Consider the following 15,825-nt stretch of genomic DNA (forward strand, 5'->3'; position numbering starts at 1 on the left):
AGAAAATGAATTTTAGGAAGGCGGAGCGCAGGCCTCATGGGTGGAGCTCCTCTCTGGACCGTCCCATACTGTTCCATGCGTATCCAGTATCCCTCCAAACACCCTTAGGTCGTTGTTAGATCCCTAGGTATCAGACGAATACGATGAAAATAAAAAATATCGATTACTCCTGGTCCAGTGTGAAAAATATTACAGTAACAAGTATTCTCAATATTCCTCTAAATATTTCTCTAAATATAGTCATGATAATATAAACACGATTCAATGCGATAAAGGATTTATAACTTAATTTTAAATAGCGCAAGATATAATCATTTCTTTGTTTATGTATTATTATAAGTATTACTTATTATATGTCTTATTTTACTTATGTAAAATTGTGTAGTTATATACAATTTTTGAAATTATATAAATTATGGTTTACGAGTATTTAAATATTTTACGCATAATATTTAAGAGCCTTCTGTATTCTCGTACATATTATCCAATTATTTTGATATCCGAATAGTCCGCTACCCGAACCGTTACTGGCAACTCTCTTTTATTGTAAATATGTAATTTTCTCGTACAAAGTGTGTATGTTTTCCTCTGTACGAGCTGATGAATCCTGATAATAACAATTTAATATGAAACTAACAGCACACAGTTAAACAATAGTGAGTGAGTAAAAAAGATATTGATATCTAATTCTTGATATCAAACCCAAATATTATATGACACAATTAAAAGCTCGAAAATATATCAAAATTAATTAAAACGCATGTGAGTGAGTTACAACTTTTACTTACAGTTACAACTTACATTGAAAATTTTGTATAATTTAATAGCCAAAAATATAAGATCCTTAAATATTCTAAAAAAATTTGTTTTTATCTCTACTTGAATAAATGAAGCTTACTATCGGAAAATTTCATTTTTCGGATACTTATACCTTCCTTCCTAACAATATCTTTACTTTGGAAAGTTTTTACCTCCCAAGTTCCCAAACAATTAGATTCTTATTAGCCGAGCTCCGCAAAGTCAACGGGGGACAGGGAGGTGTAAAAAAAAGGGAGCGTTGTTTAATACACATTAGGGGTTGAGAAGCCCTAGCCGTTGTCAAGTGGCCACCAGTCACGAACTGTTTTATTGTGACACCTCCGGAGGGTGCTACAGATTTTCCAGCGGGATGTATCCGGAGGGTGTCATCGTGCGATCCCGATTAAATGATTAAATCTGCAATCGTGATCATTCGAGCGCTATTACCGTCCTATCTGCGTGGGAGCTAACTATAATTTCGCTTAGACTCATTGTCAATATGATTATGGAAAACATTTGTTTGCAACGAAACAACTATAGAATAAATTATTGAATAGAGATAGTCATTGTTAAATGGTGCATGAACATGCGGTATCTGATGCATTTAAAGGAAATTTAAAGATGCAAAAATGCATAGTACGCATATAAAAAGTATAATATTCGTTATAATAAAGTAAATATACGAAGTGCATAAATATCCGCAGTCCAGTCATTACGTTATTATGTCAAGAATGTCAGATAATTGTATAATTTGATAGAATTGATTCATTAGACGAATGTTTATTAAATGAACTGAAGCACGAAGAGACGAAAGAATAATATATCATTATTTTACGTATCTTAACGCTATTGAAAAAGAACGATAGTATTTTTAAGTTTTACAGCGTGTTTGAGTGATTCGAGGAGAAAATGAAGTTCAGTATGCGTTTGATAATGTTGGCGATTAGATAAGGCACGAGTCGATGTTATTTACCGTTTAATTGTATGAGAAGCATGAGACATCTTCGAAACAGATGTTAATGGGATGAAACAGGAAGAAGGTGGAGACAGATTTAGTCACAAGTCTCTATGTACATGACGCACCGATAACGAAAGAACGATTTCATACAAAACTCTTCTTTTTTCATTGTTGTTGAATTAGACGACAGAACAAAGAAATCATTACAACTTGCTTCTGCAATTTCTGAATTTTCATATACGCAAAATGTAAAAAGAAGAGGAAATGAAATGTTAGTCGTGATTTAAACACATCTGAACTTTGCTAAATAGGGAAACAATGTTATGAGAGTGATTTAAAAGCGTATACCTTTAACCCCACTATTAGGATCCCGCTTTTTAACTGTATCGGCACCTTAATCTGAAAATAAAAGGCGTATAAGCGACACGTGCGTCACCCTTGAATGCAGTCGCGTGCCTTATTCGTAAAATTCGAGGGATAATTTTTTTTTTCATTCTTCGTTGATCCATTATTGCGGCCGCGTATGGTCTGTGATACTGGCCCAACAGAGAAGTGTGGCAAAATATGAATAAATAACGTCGATACGTATCTTTACACACGGTGAATTCGTTTCTAGAAAAGTTTGTTGCACGTAACATTTTGTATAGGAACCTGTATACAACGAAGATGAAAAATGAAAAAATATAAATTATATTCGAGTTTCGCGTAATTTATGACTATTCAAGGTTCATACGTCTATCGATAAATTCCCATCAAACTTATAAAAGCAGCCTAAAAAAAGCAGCAACTATGGTACAGTTAGAAAAAGTCGTATGGGGTGAGTTTTGTAGCGGTTTCCCACAGGTTTAGCAACAATACAGCTCAATTTGTGCGTGCCAACGAATACGAATTAGGTATTAGAATTATTTCCCGTGAAATATACTCTCTGTGGCCATGGAACATCGATAAAATCGCAACCACGTATGCATGCATCAAAAATTTACTGAAAGAAAATCATAAGCTAATATTTTCTACTTGGACCTATGAACCTTTTCGATGTTACGAAATGTGTTCTTAAAAATTACTATGCAACTTATTAGTTTCGTAAAGATTATTAATCCCTTAAAAATTATTAACAAATTAATATCACCGTGCAATTGTCTTTCCTTCCATTATAGAAGGATGCAAAATATAAGAATACACGGATTTATAAATATGAAAATGCTATTAACGATCATGTTCCGAATTAGATACGAATTATTAACAGAGACCGATATCTGAAATCAGTGAACTAGCATGGAAAAGCTACCCAGAAATGGTATATGGTTGAGTACGTAGAAGAATTATCATTGGCAGGCTGTGCCAATAGAAAAGAGGCGTGTCGCCGGGTTTGCGCAGTGTCCCATGAAACGTCAACGCGTTCAAATAGAATACCCATACCAGACTGAGCCGCAGGAGCACAACGAGAGGGGTGGAAAGAGGACACGAAGGGCACGGGGATGAAATCAATTTTCGTTATCGCCGTCAACCAGTCGCCCCATATTAATTCCATTATTAGTGTTTGTTTTCCACGTGTGTATCCTACCAGACGATAATTGTAGATTCGTTCTGAAATTATCCAAATTCTTGTACGATACAAGAACGCGAAAAATTAGTCATTCATCGCATTTTCCTACTAAAACAGGGGTACGAAGTAAATAAATTTTCAATTTAATTAACTGCATATTTATATATAGCGCATTCTAGCAATTCATAGCATAGCGATATTACTACATTTTGAGAAAGTGATTTGCTTTTGGTTGTAATTTTGAGGTAGTTTTTATTGACTTATTCGAGTTATTGGAGGTGCATTCTTATTGAAGCAGCTCTTTCATTTCACGTTATAAAACACGCATGATCCGAATAAATCAACAGATTTATAATAAAATAATTAGAATATAAAAGCAATGGAAAGCGTTCAAGTTATACTTGATATCAGGAAATGTCCGAATATTTACTTATAATTGGTAGTATATATAACACTTAACACATCATAATTAATACATGTCGTATACCGTAACTCGTTTTAATCCATTAAATAGACAACATAAATTTATTGAAGCATACTACAATCAGTAGCAAAGTATCAAATGCGATTTAGATAATTCTATCGTCCAGTCGATTTTTCATTATAACATACGGGTATATAACAAAAAACTACTTATATAGCTTTTCATCATTTGCTTAAACTTTCTGTAATTATATCTTCTAAAAACACGAAAGCCTGTTTTTTCGTTGAAGTCTCGAGTCTCTGTTGTTACAAGAAAAGACAGATAAGATATCCTTTGGTAATATTCCGAGATGAGTATCGAGCAAGGACATCCGCAATACAAGAACGACGTGTGGTGGGTGAATTCTCTTCAAAAAGTCATTGAAGCCACGGAGGCTGCGCGAAGCACGAGTGTTCGGTGCTGATAAGGGATGCTCCGCCCTCGAAACCCCTAGAATCGTCCTCTCGCTACCCCTCGGCCATGGAATGGCAGGGTCAAGTTGTCGGGAGTCTCTTGCATCGACATGAAGTATTAATCTGACGGATTAGGAGGAGAGATAGGACGGAGATTAATTTTTAAGATGTTGAAAGACGTAAAGGATTACCCTGGGACGTTTAATTAGGACTGGTTCGGTCACGCTACCGTCTTTTATACGAAGAAAGCAAGTTTGTTACCAAGTTTTTTACTACTTTTAATTGAGCGTGTTTTTTTTAAGCGAAAGTGAATAAAACAGCGATCGATACTATTACTTGGATTTTTTTATTGAAAATATAAATAATCTGTACAATCTAGTCGAAATTAATATCATTGAAAGTAGGAATCGTAATAAGTAGGAAAGTGGTAATAACGTTGGTTGAGAAACGAATATTCGAGCGATGCAATGGAATAACGGTAATAAGTTAAAACGTATTACATTATGATAAATAAAGTCAGTGAAGCAGTGACAAACAATTTAGGATGATTTATCCACGGTAATACCCAATTTGTATGATTAACTTTACTCGACGCTCGAAGCTTGTGTATCATGATAACATAGTATACAATGACAATTGTTCAGAAAAAAGTTCCAATACTTAAGAAAACAAGTTGATTGAAAATGAACGATATCAATCGGAATTACGTTACCAATTGAAGATAAAATATAATACAACAAAATGGTTTTGTCGACTGATAAAGAAAAAGAAAAATAGAATATCTCACTATTCATTGACGTAATAAATATACGATTCTAATCTATACGTAGATCACATAATATATATAAAAAATATAGTCCGCATTAGAAATATATACATATAGTTTTTTCGAAAAATAAATTAAAGATTTTACATTTAAACTTTTAGTAGGAGCGTAAATCTACTTCCCGGGGCGACTATGTGTACATATGTGTATATGTGTGTGTGTATGTGTATGTGTAGAATTATAACGATCTAAAAACGTCAAAGGATGTTAAAAAGCGTTTGTGTTAATTGCAATTAATAATTCGTTAACCACCTTCGTATTACCATCATTCGTATCACATGTATCTTTAACATAAACGCATAGCCTTAATACATTAAATTATAATTAGGCTGCGGACATTTATATAGATTCATATTTTTACGAATATGAATAAAAAAATTAAATCTACGTAAACAATTGTTTCACTCGGTATATATTACAATACTATATTTTGAGTATTTTATATATCTCTGCATAGTATGCGTACATTCTGTGTATTTTTACACTTCCAAATTTCCTATAAATACATAAAAATCTGCAGTCTAATTATGACGATTCTGAATTTTGGATTATTTATATCGCGATTTAAAAAATGTTCCATTTAAAGTTACTAACGTATAAATACATTAACTATCACAAATATAACGTCACATTCATAACCACCAGTTAAATGGTACGGTGAAAGGAGAAGAATACTGTCGCGTTATTGCCATTATAACAAGGGTCTGTTCTCATACTTCGGTTCGCTTTTAAATTTAAAACATATTTACAAGCGAGCATTTTCAGCGGCTGTTCTCGTCGCGAGATCACAATACTGTCTTTTCCTCATACCGATTCATCGTGCTATCAGTGAAACGCAAATATAAGGATGAGCAAAGGCACCGCTATGATGCATAACAAGTAAATAGACGTCCTAGGTTCGCACGTGGAGACAACCACATATTCTTCGTTCCATTGTGAGTCATTGCCACTCAATGGCAACTCTAAGACCGTCCTCTCATTGCTGAAGATTTTGAAAGGCAACGAACATTCTGTCGTGCTATTCTTACAGGCGTGTACTGGATTCGAGATATTATAGAAGGTCTTCAGCAGATCGAAACGTACTCGCAAATAATTCGGCTGAATCTCGTTTTCAGAATTGAAGACGAAGAAATAATATCCGTTCGTAGGTACTCTGAAAAGTAGATTAAACGCTTGAAAAATTTATTCTTATAGAGCTTACTCTTGATATGTGCTGATTAAACGTCGATAACGATAAAATTTTAACAGACAAGTAAAGATGGAATCATCCGAAATATCCGATTAGTTCCACAAACACTCGATAATTTCATACACATTTAACAATATCAATCGCATTCATACGATAAAATAATCCAGACATTGTAATCCATTTAAGTCAAATAATTCCTCAGCAACGAATGTAAATTTGTCGTCACGTACTTTCATAAACATTTTTCAATATTCAAAATACAGTTAAAGTATAATACTAAAACGAAAAAAATTCCCTCGAGATTGTTAAATAATTTATCGATATACCATAAACCGTATGGTATCGCACATTCTAATCGTATATTTGATATTCTTACAGGAAGATATTTTGCATTTAGAGGCACTTAAATTTTCTTAAGTCTTAGAATTATGGATTTTTGAACCTCTGTGCCCCTTCGTATCACATAGCAGCACTCTTAAATTCCCTTAAGGTTTTCAAATTACTTAAACTTAGAATTTTTGCATTTCCTCAAATCTTTAAGTTTCTTAGTTTCGTTTAATCATCCAATAATATGTTTATATCCCTCTTCAACGTTCCATCTACGTACTTAAAGCTCTTTTCTCTTAGGTCTTAAATCATTAAACGGGATCTAAAATCTTGGAATCTGGATTCTTAGAACTCTCTAAACAGTTTTACTATTTATTATCAAAGAGCTTCTATACTATCTAATGTCTGTAGAGTTATGAAATATGAAATGAACATTTTTCTCTTCTCTATCTTCCTACTCGTGTGTTACTCATTATCGAAACATAAAAGACTTAATAGAAATTATACTTCTATCAATGTTTCTGAATTGTCGATAACACGGAACGTAAACTGGCAAATATGATCGGAATTCGTAATTTTTATATAAAAATAACCAATTGTTTTATTCTTCGAGCAGGCCTCTCTGTTGCTAAAAGAAATTATCACGTTATCTAAATGTCTGTTTACCTTTGAAATCTTATTTCTGCTATCATTTTAAGTATTCATAAATATTTATAACGGTTTACACGCAATATACCTGTATGTAACTGTGTTAGCGAACGAGGCGGTCAAATGTTCGCTTTCGTGTTTCGGCATACAATATCGATGTGGTGTTAAAGGTAAGTTCAGAATCAATCCTTTGCAATCCAAAAGCCGTTCCTCGGAGCTACTAAACGAGCTCCAAAATTCGGAATTACTTCTGTCGTTTAACGTCGTCTCGTTCACGGTACCCCTGTCCTCAGCTATGCCATCTGGATGCAATATATCCTGATGTAACAGAAATTATAACAATTATAACAATTATACAATAATGCACCTTTTAAAAGAAATACTTAATCGTAACAATATTTTATCCATTGTACCTCCTATATTAATTCTATATGAAACGACTTTCATTAATTCATACCCTGCTTATAAGCAAACACCTTTTCTCTAATGATTCCATAATCTTTAATCGTTTCTTTCTATTTGACGTAACGCGATTGAACGATACTTATCAAACAAAGATTCATCTCTCTTATTGTTCCTGAGTTGAATCTGCGACAAATATTAACATTACCTCGAAAATATCTTGATAAGAAAACTCTCATACATTCTGTTAAATCCACGTGAATAAATTGCAAACACCGCGAATAATTATGTTGGCCTATTAATTTTTAATGAGGACAATACGAGCATCTGACCGTGTCTATCTCTGCAAGATAAAATGTCGATTACGATCTATTAAATTGGACCGTTATCGCCGACGTATTTAACGTCGAGTTATTTACCGAATGAAATTGACATCGTGTGATAATCATCCGATCGAATTAAATTTAATCTGAACATAAGTCAACGATTAAACATCTCGTGGTAACAGCATCCTCCTCCACCTTAAATCTCATTTCGAAACCTTATCGCGCATAATATTGCATGCAACTGTTTTTTATCGCTAGCTCGATGGAAATTTGCCGCTGTTAATTTATGTCCACGGAAAATTTTCTACAATCTTCCATGCTTCTACCTCAAGTTCTTTGGAGTTACATTTATCCTTTTAGTGATAATATCTTAAATACGCACTGTCATAAATATAAGTATTTGGATACTAATTCGTTACAAGACTGTGGAGGTTTATGAAAATCCATATCTTTACGAACATGACTAAAGAAATAGAACTTAGAAATTTTGTATTACCTTCTATGTATTAGAAAGAGTACTCCACTTTGAATATTTGATATATTTTTACACATTATAATTTCTGTACTTTTTAAGTTCATATAAATACATAAATATTCGAAATCAAATTATATTTAGTAGAAACTGCAAGAAATTTTATTGTACTTATTCTTTTACATTATGAGGGATATATAATGTGAATAAACTAATAATTTTATAATAAAAATAAAAGGTATTCAATTTGTACTAAATATCAGTAGATATATAAATACTTATGGTCAACAAGGTACATAGAAAGAAGTCACTTTACCTCCTCGATAGCAGCATCGTTATCTTCATCTTCCTCCGTTAATTCTGTATGAAGAGGCGAAGACAAAATCAAGTCTCTTCGTCTTCTACGTTTCTCAGCATCCGAAAGTGTCTGATCGTTCATCGTTTTGTTCACTGCCTGCCATAGAGCTTCTCCCTCAGCACCCTTCTTCTCAATTTCAACCATCAGTTTTTTCAGTATCTTTTTACCCCGATAACCCAAAGAATTGACTTTGTCCAACACATCTCGAAGCACTTCTGCGGATGAAGCTTCCGCTTTTTCGATCTTCTCTTCAGGATTTACTGTCGTCTTCTCTTTGCTCGTCTTTCCACGCTGAAGTTTTCGGTGTTTTTCTATCAGTCCTCCTGTGTCGTTCATAACACTTACTACATTTTTCTTCTTCAAGACTTCTTCAAAAGTTTTCATCAACATATTTTCCATCTGTTTGTTTCTAATTTTCTGAGAATCGTCATGGGGATATTGAGTAGGCGGCTTCTCGATGTTATCAGTTTCCACGAAGGTTCCTTCGTAATGGTGGTGAGGATTCTCTTTCTGCTTCTTTTTCGTGTCGAGCGTTTTGGCAAATAGTTCCGTGAGTATCACTTTCATAGCTTTGGCATCCAACTCATGACTGTTGTAATGGTGTGTCATGGTGTTCATCGTGTGCTTCGAGCTGTTCAAAGCGTTAGCATGGTCCTTGTGATGAAACTGTATACCCTGCTGCACTCTCTTCATTTTCTCTGGCTCATTGCTAGGACTTTCATTCTATGAAACGTACATGAAATTTACATCTTTTTCGTTTTACATCCTGATAACATCGTGCTAATACAATATACGAAAATTACCTCAAGCGAACCATTTATTGTAAGGAAACCGGTCTCTTTAGCAACTTCTAGGAGTTCCTCCAATTCTTCGCTGCTATCGTCACCAATGAAGGCACATTCATGAAGATGTTTGTGACCGCGGATCATGGTTAAAGAAGCACCAGGCCATCTACCATAAAACCCATAAAATTTTACTTTTTATCGATACTTCCTCAGTTTTATGCTTTATTTCAACTTCTTTTCACTTTTACATCAATACTACCTCACACAAGTGGATACAGTAACGCTACTACCACGAAGGAGATAGAAGCCCCAATATTCTTTCATGTCGTCCTCTAAAATCAAATGTCTCGTCATAGAAACGGGTAGAAACTCGTTTTCCATCTTTGGTTCGTCGTTCATCAGATAGGCATTAAACGTTGTATTAACTTTAATGACTTGACTCTGCGAAGAATTTTTTCTTGATAATCGTGTTATACTTAACAATGTCGCGATGAGCCATGGGATTAGAACATAATAAAAATATGCCTAAAGATAAAATGAGAATGTACTTACTTGACACCACGTGGTAGATACTTTCGCGTCGATAAGCCTTTGATCGGAAACGGTTAATGGATACAGTTGCTCGCAATAAACACGATATCGCAAGTATATCGGCCCAGCCACCAATACCGCAGGAAGAAACATTCCCAGTAAGCATAATCGAAATAATCTCAGAGGCACCTTGTACTGAGACCTACGAGGCTGCCAATCTCTTGGACGAGCACCGTCCTCTACGAATTGTATAACTTTCATGAGAATCTTTCGGTTCAATGATTACTCAAAATTAATTATAGAAACGAATGATAATGAGTAAAATGATTAGTTACAAGAGTAATTGAAAGTTTCAATTTTATTATATCAGGCATAATTTATTTTCACTTTGCTAAAAATATTTAAGAATATATTCGATATAAATGTAATATATTTTGACTATGAAGAATAAATACATAATTAATTCGCAGAAGATACTCGTTTATTTATTTATTACGTCACATAAATATTCACGCTAAATTACGCAACAGAATTATTTATCGATCTTCTTTGTTGTAGATAAAATGATGCGAGTCAGCCATGTTATTTTTGAAACTCTATACTTAAAATAAGCTACATAAATTTCATTTATGTCTGTTCGTTATTTAGAAATTTAAAATGGTGTAATTCTTCTAGTTTCTTCTTCTAGTTTTAGAGGCTCGTGATTGTGAAGATCGTAACGTAATTACGCGAAGACACATTAATTAATAAAATTTCTTCTTTGTCGACCTTATGTTTCTCGTTTGGAAAAGATTAGTTAAGTTTATTTTCTGATACTTTGTTGAAATGACTATAAAATATTTCATAACACTTTATAGACTTGCCTTAACAATCATACAATTGATAATCGTAAGAATAAGTGGAAAATTTTCCTTAGAAACGAAAGTTTTTATTTCGGTACGGAGTCACGAGTAACATCAATCCAGGATATTTTGAATTGCTATCTTGTTGACGCAGTCTGTAGCAACAAAGTACGTATATTCTGGATTGAGATACATTCACGATAAGTAATAATCAATAATGACGACATACATTCGTATCGTACAAAGACTTGTAACGTTTATGTTTGATTTTTATCGTAGAAATTATGCTTTTGATTGGAATCATTCCTTTTGAGGAGGATTTTTGAACTATTGTATTAATATTTTTTAATTATCGCTTATGAATTATGAATGAAAAATATCAAATCAATTGGAACTTATAAAACTAAAATCAAGTAAAAGTTATAACAACTTAGTAATTGTGATTAAATAGGTTAGGGGTTAAGTCTTATGTCTGCGATCGAATGCGCAAGGTTATCGAACTAGCAGTCTTCCGCGAACGTGAAACATATGTACATATATACATATATATATATATGTATTATAATTTAACAAATACATATATATATATATATATATATATATATATATATGTGTATTTGTTAAATTCGATAAGTGCAAGAGCAATAACTTTATCGGTTTGCTTTGAACCTAGCAAAAGTAATAACTCAAACCTATAATATTACCATGATTATTATTTTCTGAACATATGCGCTATTGATTTCTGGAATCTTATACATCTACAAATATGCATGTTTTAAACAAATATATGTAAGTATAAAGTGATTCTAACTCCAAAAATATAACTGCCGATAATGCATTTTATCTCAAAATCCATTTTCTTTCATAAAATAGTTTTTATAACAAAAACTATATTAACTTTATTGAGTAAAAATAACGACAATGTTTTTATCTATTCTATAAATAGATAAATATGGAATTAAGTGTTCAAGTATTTTATTATAGCTCCTACAATATATAATACTATTTATTCAATCAATATCAATGACATACGGATGTTGTATATTTTAGTTATCTATTGGAACTTTAAAAACAAAAAAAGGCACGAAATTCGATAAAATCATTATCATTTCGGTACACTGAACGATAAAAGATATCAGTGCTTTTATTTCATAACATTTAAATCAGTTTAATCACTCTAATTATTCCCAATTTACCATAATACATATAAATGCATAAAATATATACGTATAAAAACCTTTATATAGATGCGCTAAGATAAAAATTTAAAAATAAGATACTTATATCTTGCGCGAGAAGAAAGATTATTTACGGTGCTATTATGATCGCTATTATGAGCTACATTAAAGAAGAATATGCACGATTAAAGAATGAATGTGTTACATTTCGTTTCAAAGGGCAATACATTTCTTGGCTACTTACAGTGGCTTAAGTAAATACTATCATTACATAATTAGTTAATTTACCTATCAATGCTAATACGATTTTGATAGGCCGTGTTTAAAGCTCTGCACTCGATTATAGTATGTATATACATATATGATGCATGTATGCTTTGCAATGCACACATTTCTTAATACCACGTGGTAAAGGAAAAGAATGAAAAGACAGAACATCATCGCAAAAAGATTAGTAGCTAGAACACGCACTTCACTTTGGCATGAATATTTAGCTCAAAAATAGTTAAGATGTATACATATGCGTGATGAATTATTTATTTTAAAACAACGCAAATTATGGAATCAAAATGGGTTATGAAGAAGAACATGATTAGCGATTATCGCTTTACTATTACGTCTTCGAAATGATTGATGAAATATACGAACAAAATAAAGCATACCAAGTATATCTATTTTTAATGGCGTCGTTGGCATTCTCCTAGTAGAAACACGGCATAGACACTCAGGATCACTATTTTCACACGTGGATAGTATTAAAAACAATAACAGAAACAAACACACATTATATACGTTGATGATTCATTAACAAAAAAATATAATACGTAGTTTGTAAAGAACAGCAATTCTTTTTAAATAAAAATAATCCTTTTTCCAAATTTTTTATTGATTACTACAATTAAAAAGAATATTTAAATTATTTCTCTTTTTAAAACAGTTATTCAACTTTACTTCCACTGATATTTACAATAAATGTATAATTCATTAAATGAATACATAATTATATTTATGCAAACGGGAAATTACGTATGTAAATATACGATGCGTATCGTCCGCTGTCAACAGATCGACTGAATCAGTGAACGAATATGTCATATTTTGTATCAGTGTCTTATCAAATTTTACTGTGCTCTGGATAAGCTACGATCTATACGTCTATTTGCACAAAATCATGGCACTATCGTTATCCATCTTTGCCATCAAAATATTGCAGTTATCTAAAGTATGGTAAACACGACCATACGGCATCAAAAGCACACATACGTACATAATTTTTGTTTCGCAGCTGATGCGAAATTACAAAATACTAAACTACCTAAAAAATAATATCTGCACAAAAAATTAATTTTTGAATTTTAAAATATAAAGCTATCACATTTTTTCCAAAATACTACTTACTTCTTCAGTAAATGTATAAATTTTGTTTAAAAGAAATATTTAATATAACATACTCTTATACACAATTCTGTACACAAAAAAGTAATACAAAAATACTATAATTACTTGCATGTGTAGGTATAACATTATTTATGATAAATATTATTTGCGACGAGAATCGGATTGCCTATTTTTATCATCATTTGATTTATGCGATCTTTCTCCTCTTCGTCGCTTATTAAGAGGATTTCGAGGATCATAAATTTCAAACCAATCATCGTCTTTTGTACTTGCATCTTTAGCAAGAACAGGTGCTTTTTCTTCACAATGTAATGCATGTATCATCCAAGACTCATCAGCTGGATCAAAATCATCCTCTTTGTTATCTTCTTTTTTTAATGGACTCAGCGATCTTTCTCTTATAGTTTCCTTAGCAGTTTGAAGTTTAGATTTGAACTTGTTTAATAACTCCATTGTGAAGTCCTCGCGACTTTTTCCCTTTTTAGGTAATTTCGACTTTGCTTCTTTATATTTCTCTTGAGTTTCTATATATTCTTTCATAATCTCAGTTTTCTTTACTTCCTTTTCCACCTGATCTTGTCTTAGTTTTTGATCTGCTTCTTTCGCTTTTTTTTCATTTTGAACATCACGTTTAAAATCCCGAATTTGTTTTCTAATTTCTTCTCTGCATAATAGTTAATTGAAAATATTTAAATATACATTAGAAATAAATATTAATAAACAAATATTAATATAAAACATACGCTTTTCTTTTACGTTCTTCATCTCTGTCTTTCCCAAGATAATATTTATCTTCCTTTATCTCTTTATCATCTTCATCATCATCTACCTTATAATTTTCTGTTTTAGAATTTTTCTTCGTATCTCTTAATTTATTTTTTATTCTTTCTTTCATTGCTCTAAAAATACAAAACTTTTAATAAAAGATCTTACTTAATATAATACGATTATAACGTAAATAATAAACCAACTCCTTTTCTTTTTTTATAACTTCTAATTCCTCTTGAGTTTTTTCTTCCACATCGCTTTCCCAATCGCTACTACGGTCGTTTTTTATTTTTTTATTTGGAGGTCCAGCTGGTTCAATAGCTGGTTGTGCACTTAATTTTGGATCAGTTAGGTGATCATGCGCAGACTTGCCTTTACTACTGAACTGTTTATTAAGTATCACAGATTCTTCTTCATCTTCCTCTGCTTCCTCACCAAACGATAAAAGATTAAAATTTCTGTAACAGAATGTCTCATTATAAAGCATATTATTAATAAAACAAAATATTCTTTCTTACTTTACTCCTGTCCTTTTAGTATTTAAGCTATCGTTTATTTCTTCATTTTTCTTTGATACTATCCTTGGTACAATATCAGGAAATGGATTCTTCAATATTTGTGTTTTTATAATTTTTGGAGGATAAAGTGGTCTATCGTCCTGAAATAAAAAAATATGGAAAAATAGTAGTTGCACTGATTTCTAATACATTCTAACAATACTAAATTTACCTCATCTACAAGCGCTTCTTCAAGTTTAAGCATGTTAAATATAGTTTCTCCAGTAACCTTACCAAAGATAGTATGCTTATTTTGCAATTCTGGTGTGGAACCAAGAGTAAAAAAGAACTGAGAACCATTGTCATCTTTTCCAGCATTAGCCATAGCAATTAAACCTCTTCGACAAAATCGTAATCTTGTGTGAAATTCATCCTAATGTATACACACACATATATATATATATATATAAATCCAATAATTATTTTTTAATAAAACAAATTAATTTTTTGTTTCAAGTAAACTCACTTTAAATGCCTGTCCATATATGCTTTCACCACCTTCTCCTGTACCCGTTGGATCCCCACCCTGTGCTATGAATCCTTTAATGATTCTATGAAATATGGTGTTATCATAATAGCCTTCCATACATAATTGTATAAAATTTCTACATGCTTTTGGAGTCTCTTTTGCCCATAACTCTAAATCAATGTCACCAACAGTAGTTTTCATCATCACCTATTTATGATAATATATTAGTTTTGGTAATATAACATGCCATTGAAATAAAGCGTATTATTTAATGACATAAATTATTTAACATTTTAATATAGAAGTTCAAAAATAAACATTATATACAGGTTATGTTTTTAAAAACAGATATACAATCCATTAAAGTATCATGAATTAATACTTACTTTTCCTTTAGTGGGTGGTTCTTGTATATAAATATTACTCATATTTGTAAATCCTCTTTAATATAAAAGTTATATTTCAACAAATATCAACGAAAACAGTTCATATTTAAATTTTAATTTGCTACAATACATCAACCAAACAGGTGAAAATGTAATACTTAACACTATTGACATAGACCATACAT

At 31.9% G+C, this 15,825-nt stretch overlaps 2 protein-coding genes across 2 annotated transcripts; both read right to left on the reverse strand.

Moving 5' to 3' along the window:
• Positions 1 to 4,505: 4,505 nt before the first annotated feature.
• On the reverse strand, positions 4,506 to 12,854 carry LOC126922048 (uncharacterized). Its single transcript, XM_050734236.1, has 7 exons — positions 12,725 to 12,854; positions 10,064 to 10,281; positions 9,771 to 9,952; positions 9,530 to 9,677; positions 8,685 to 9,449; positions 7,257 to 7,486; positions 4,506 to 6,157 (listed from the first exon to the last, which is right to left on the reverse strand). Exons 1-7 carry the CDS (start codon positions 12,756 to 12,758, stop codon positions 5,830 to 5,832), a joined length of 1,905 nt encoding a protein of 634 aa, XP_050590193.1. The 5' UTR covers positions 12,759 to 12,854; the 3' UTR covers positions 4,506 to 5,829.
• A 53-nt stretch (positions 12,855 to 12,907) lies between these two features.
• LOC126922058 (spliceosome-associated protein CWC27 homolog) lies at positions 12,908 to 15,790 on the reverse strand. Its single transcript, XM_050734254.1, has 7 exons — positions 15,641 to 15,790; positions 15,252 to 15,461; positions 14,958 to 15,158; positions 14,747 to 14,886; positions 14,432 to 14,686; positions 14,204 to 14,359; positions 12,908 to 14,124 (listed from the first exon to the last, which is right to left on the reverse strand). Exons 1-7 carry the CDS (start codon positions 15,680 to 15,682, stop codon positions 13,602 to 13,604), a joined length of 1,527 nt encoding a protein of 508 aa, XP_050590211.1. The 5' UTR covers positions 15,683 to 15,790; the 3' UTR covers positions 12,908 to 13,601.
• Between the last annotated feature and the right edge of the window lie 35 nt (positions 15,791 to 15,825).

This window comes from Bombus affinis, chromosome 11 (genome assembly GCF_024516045.1).
Source record: "Bombus affinis isolate iyBomAffi1 chromosome 11, iyBomAffi1.2, whole genome shotgun sequence".
NCBI lineage: Eukaryota > Metazoa > Arthropoda > Insecta > Hymenoptera > Apidae > Bombus > Bombus affinis.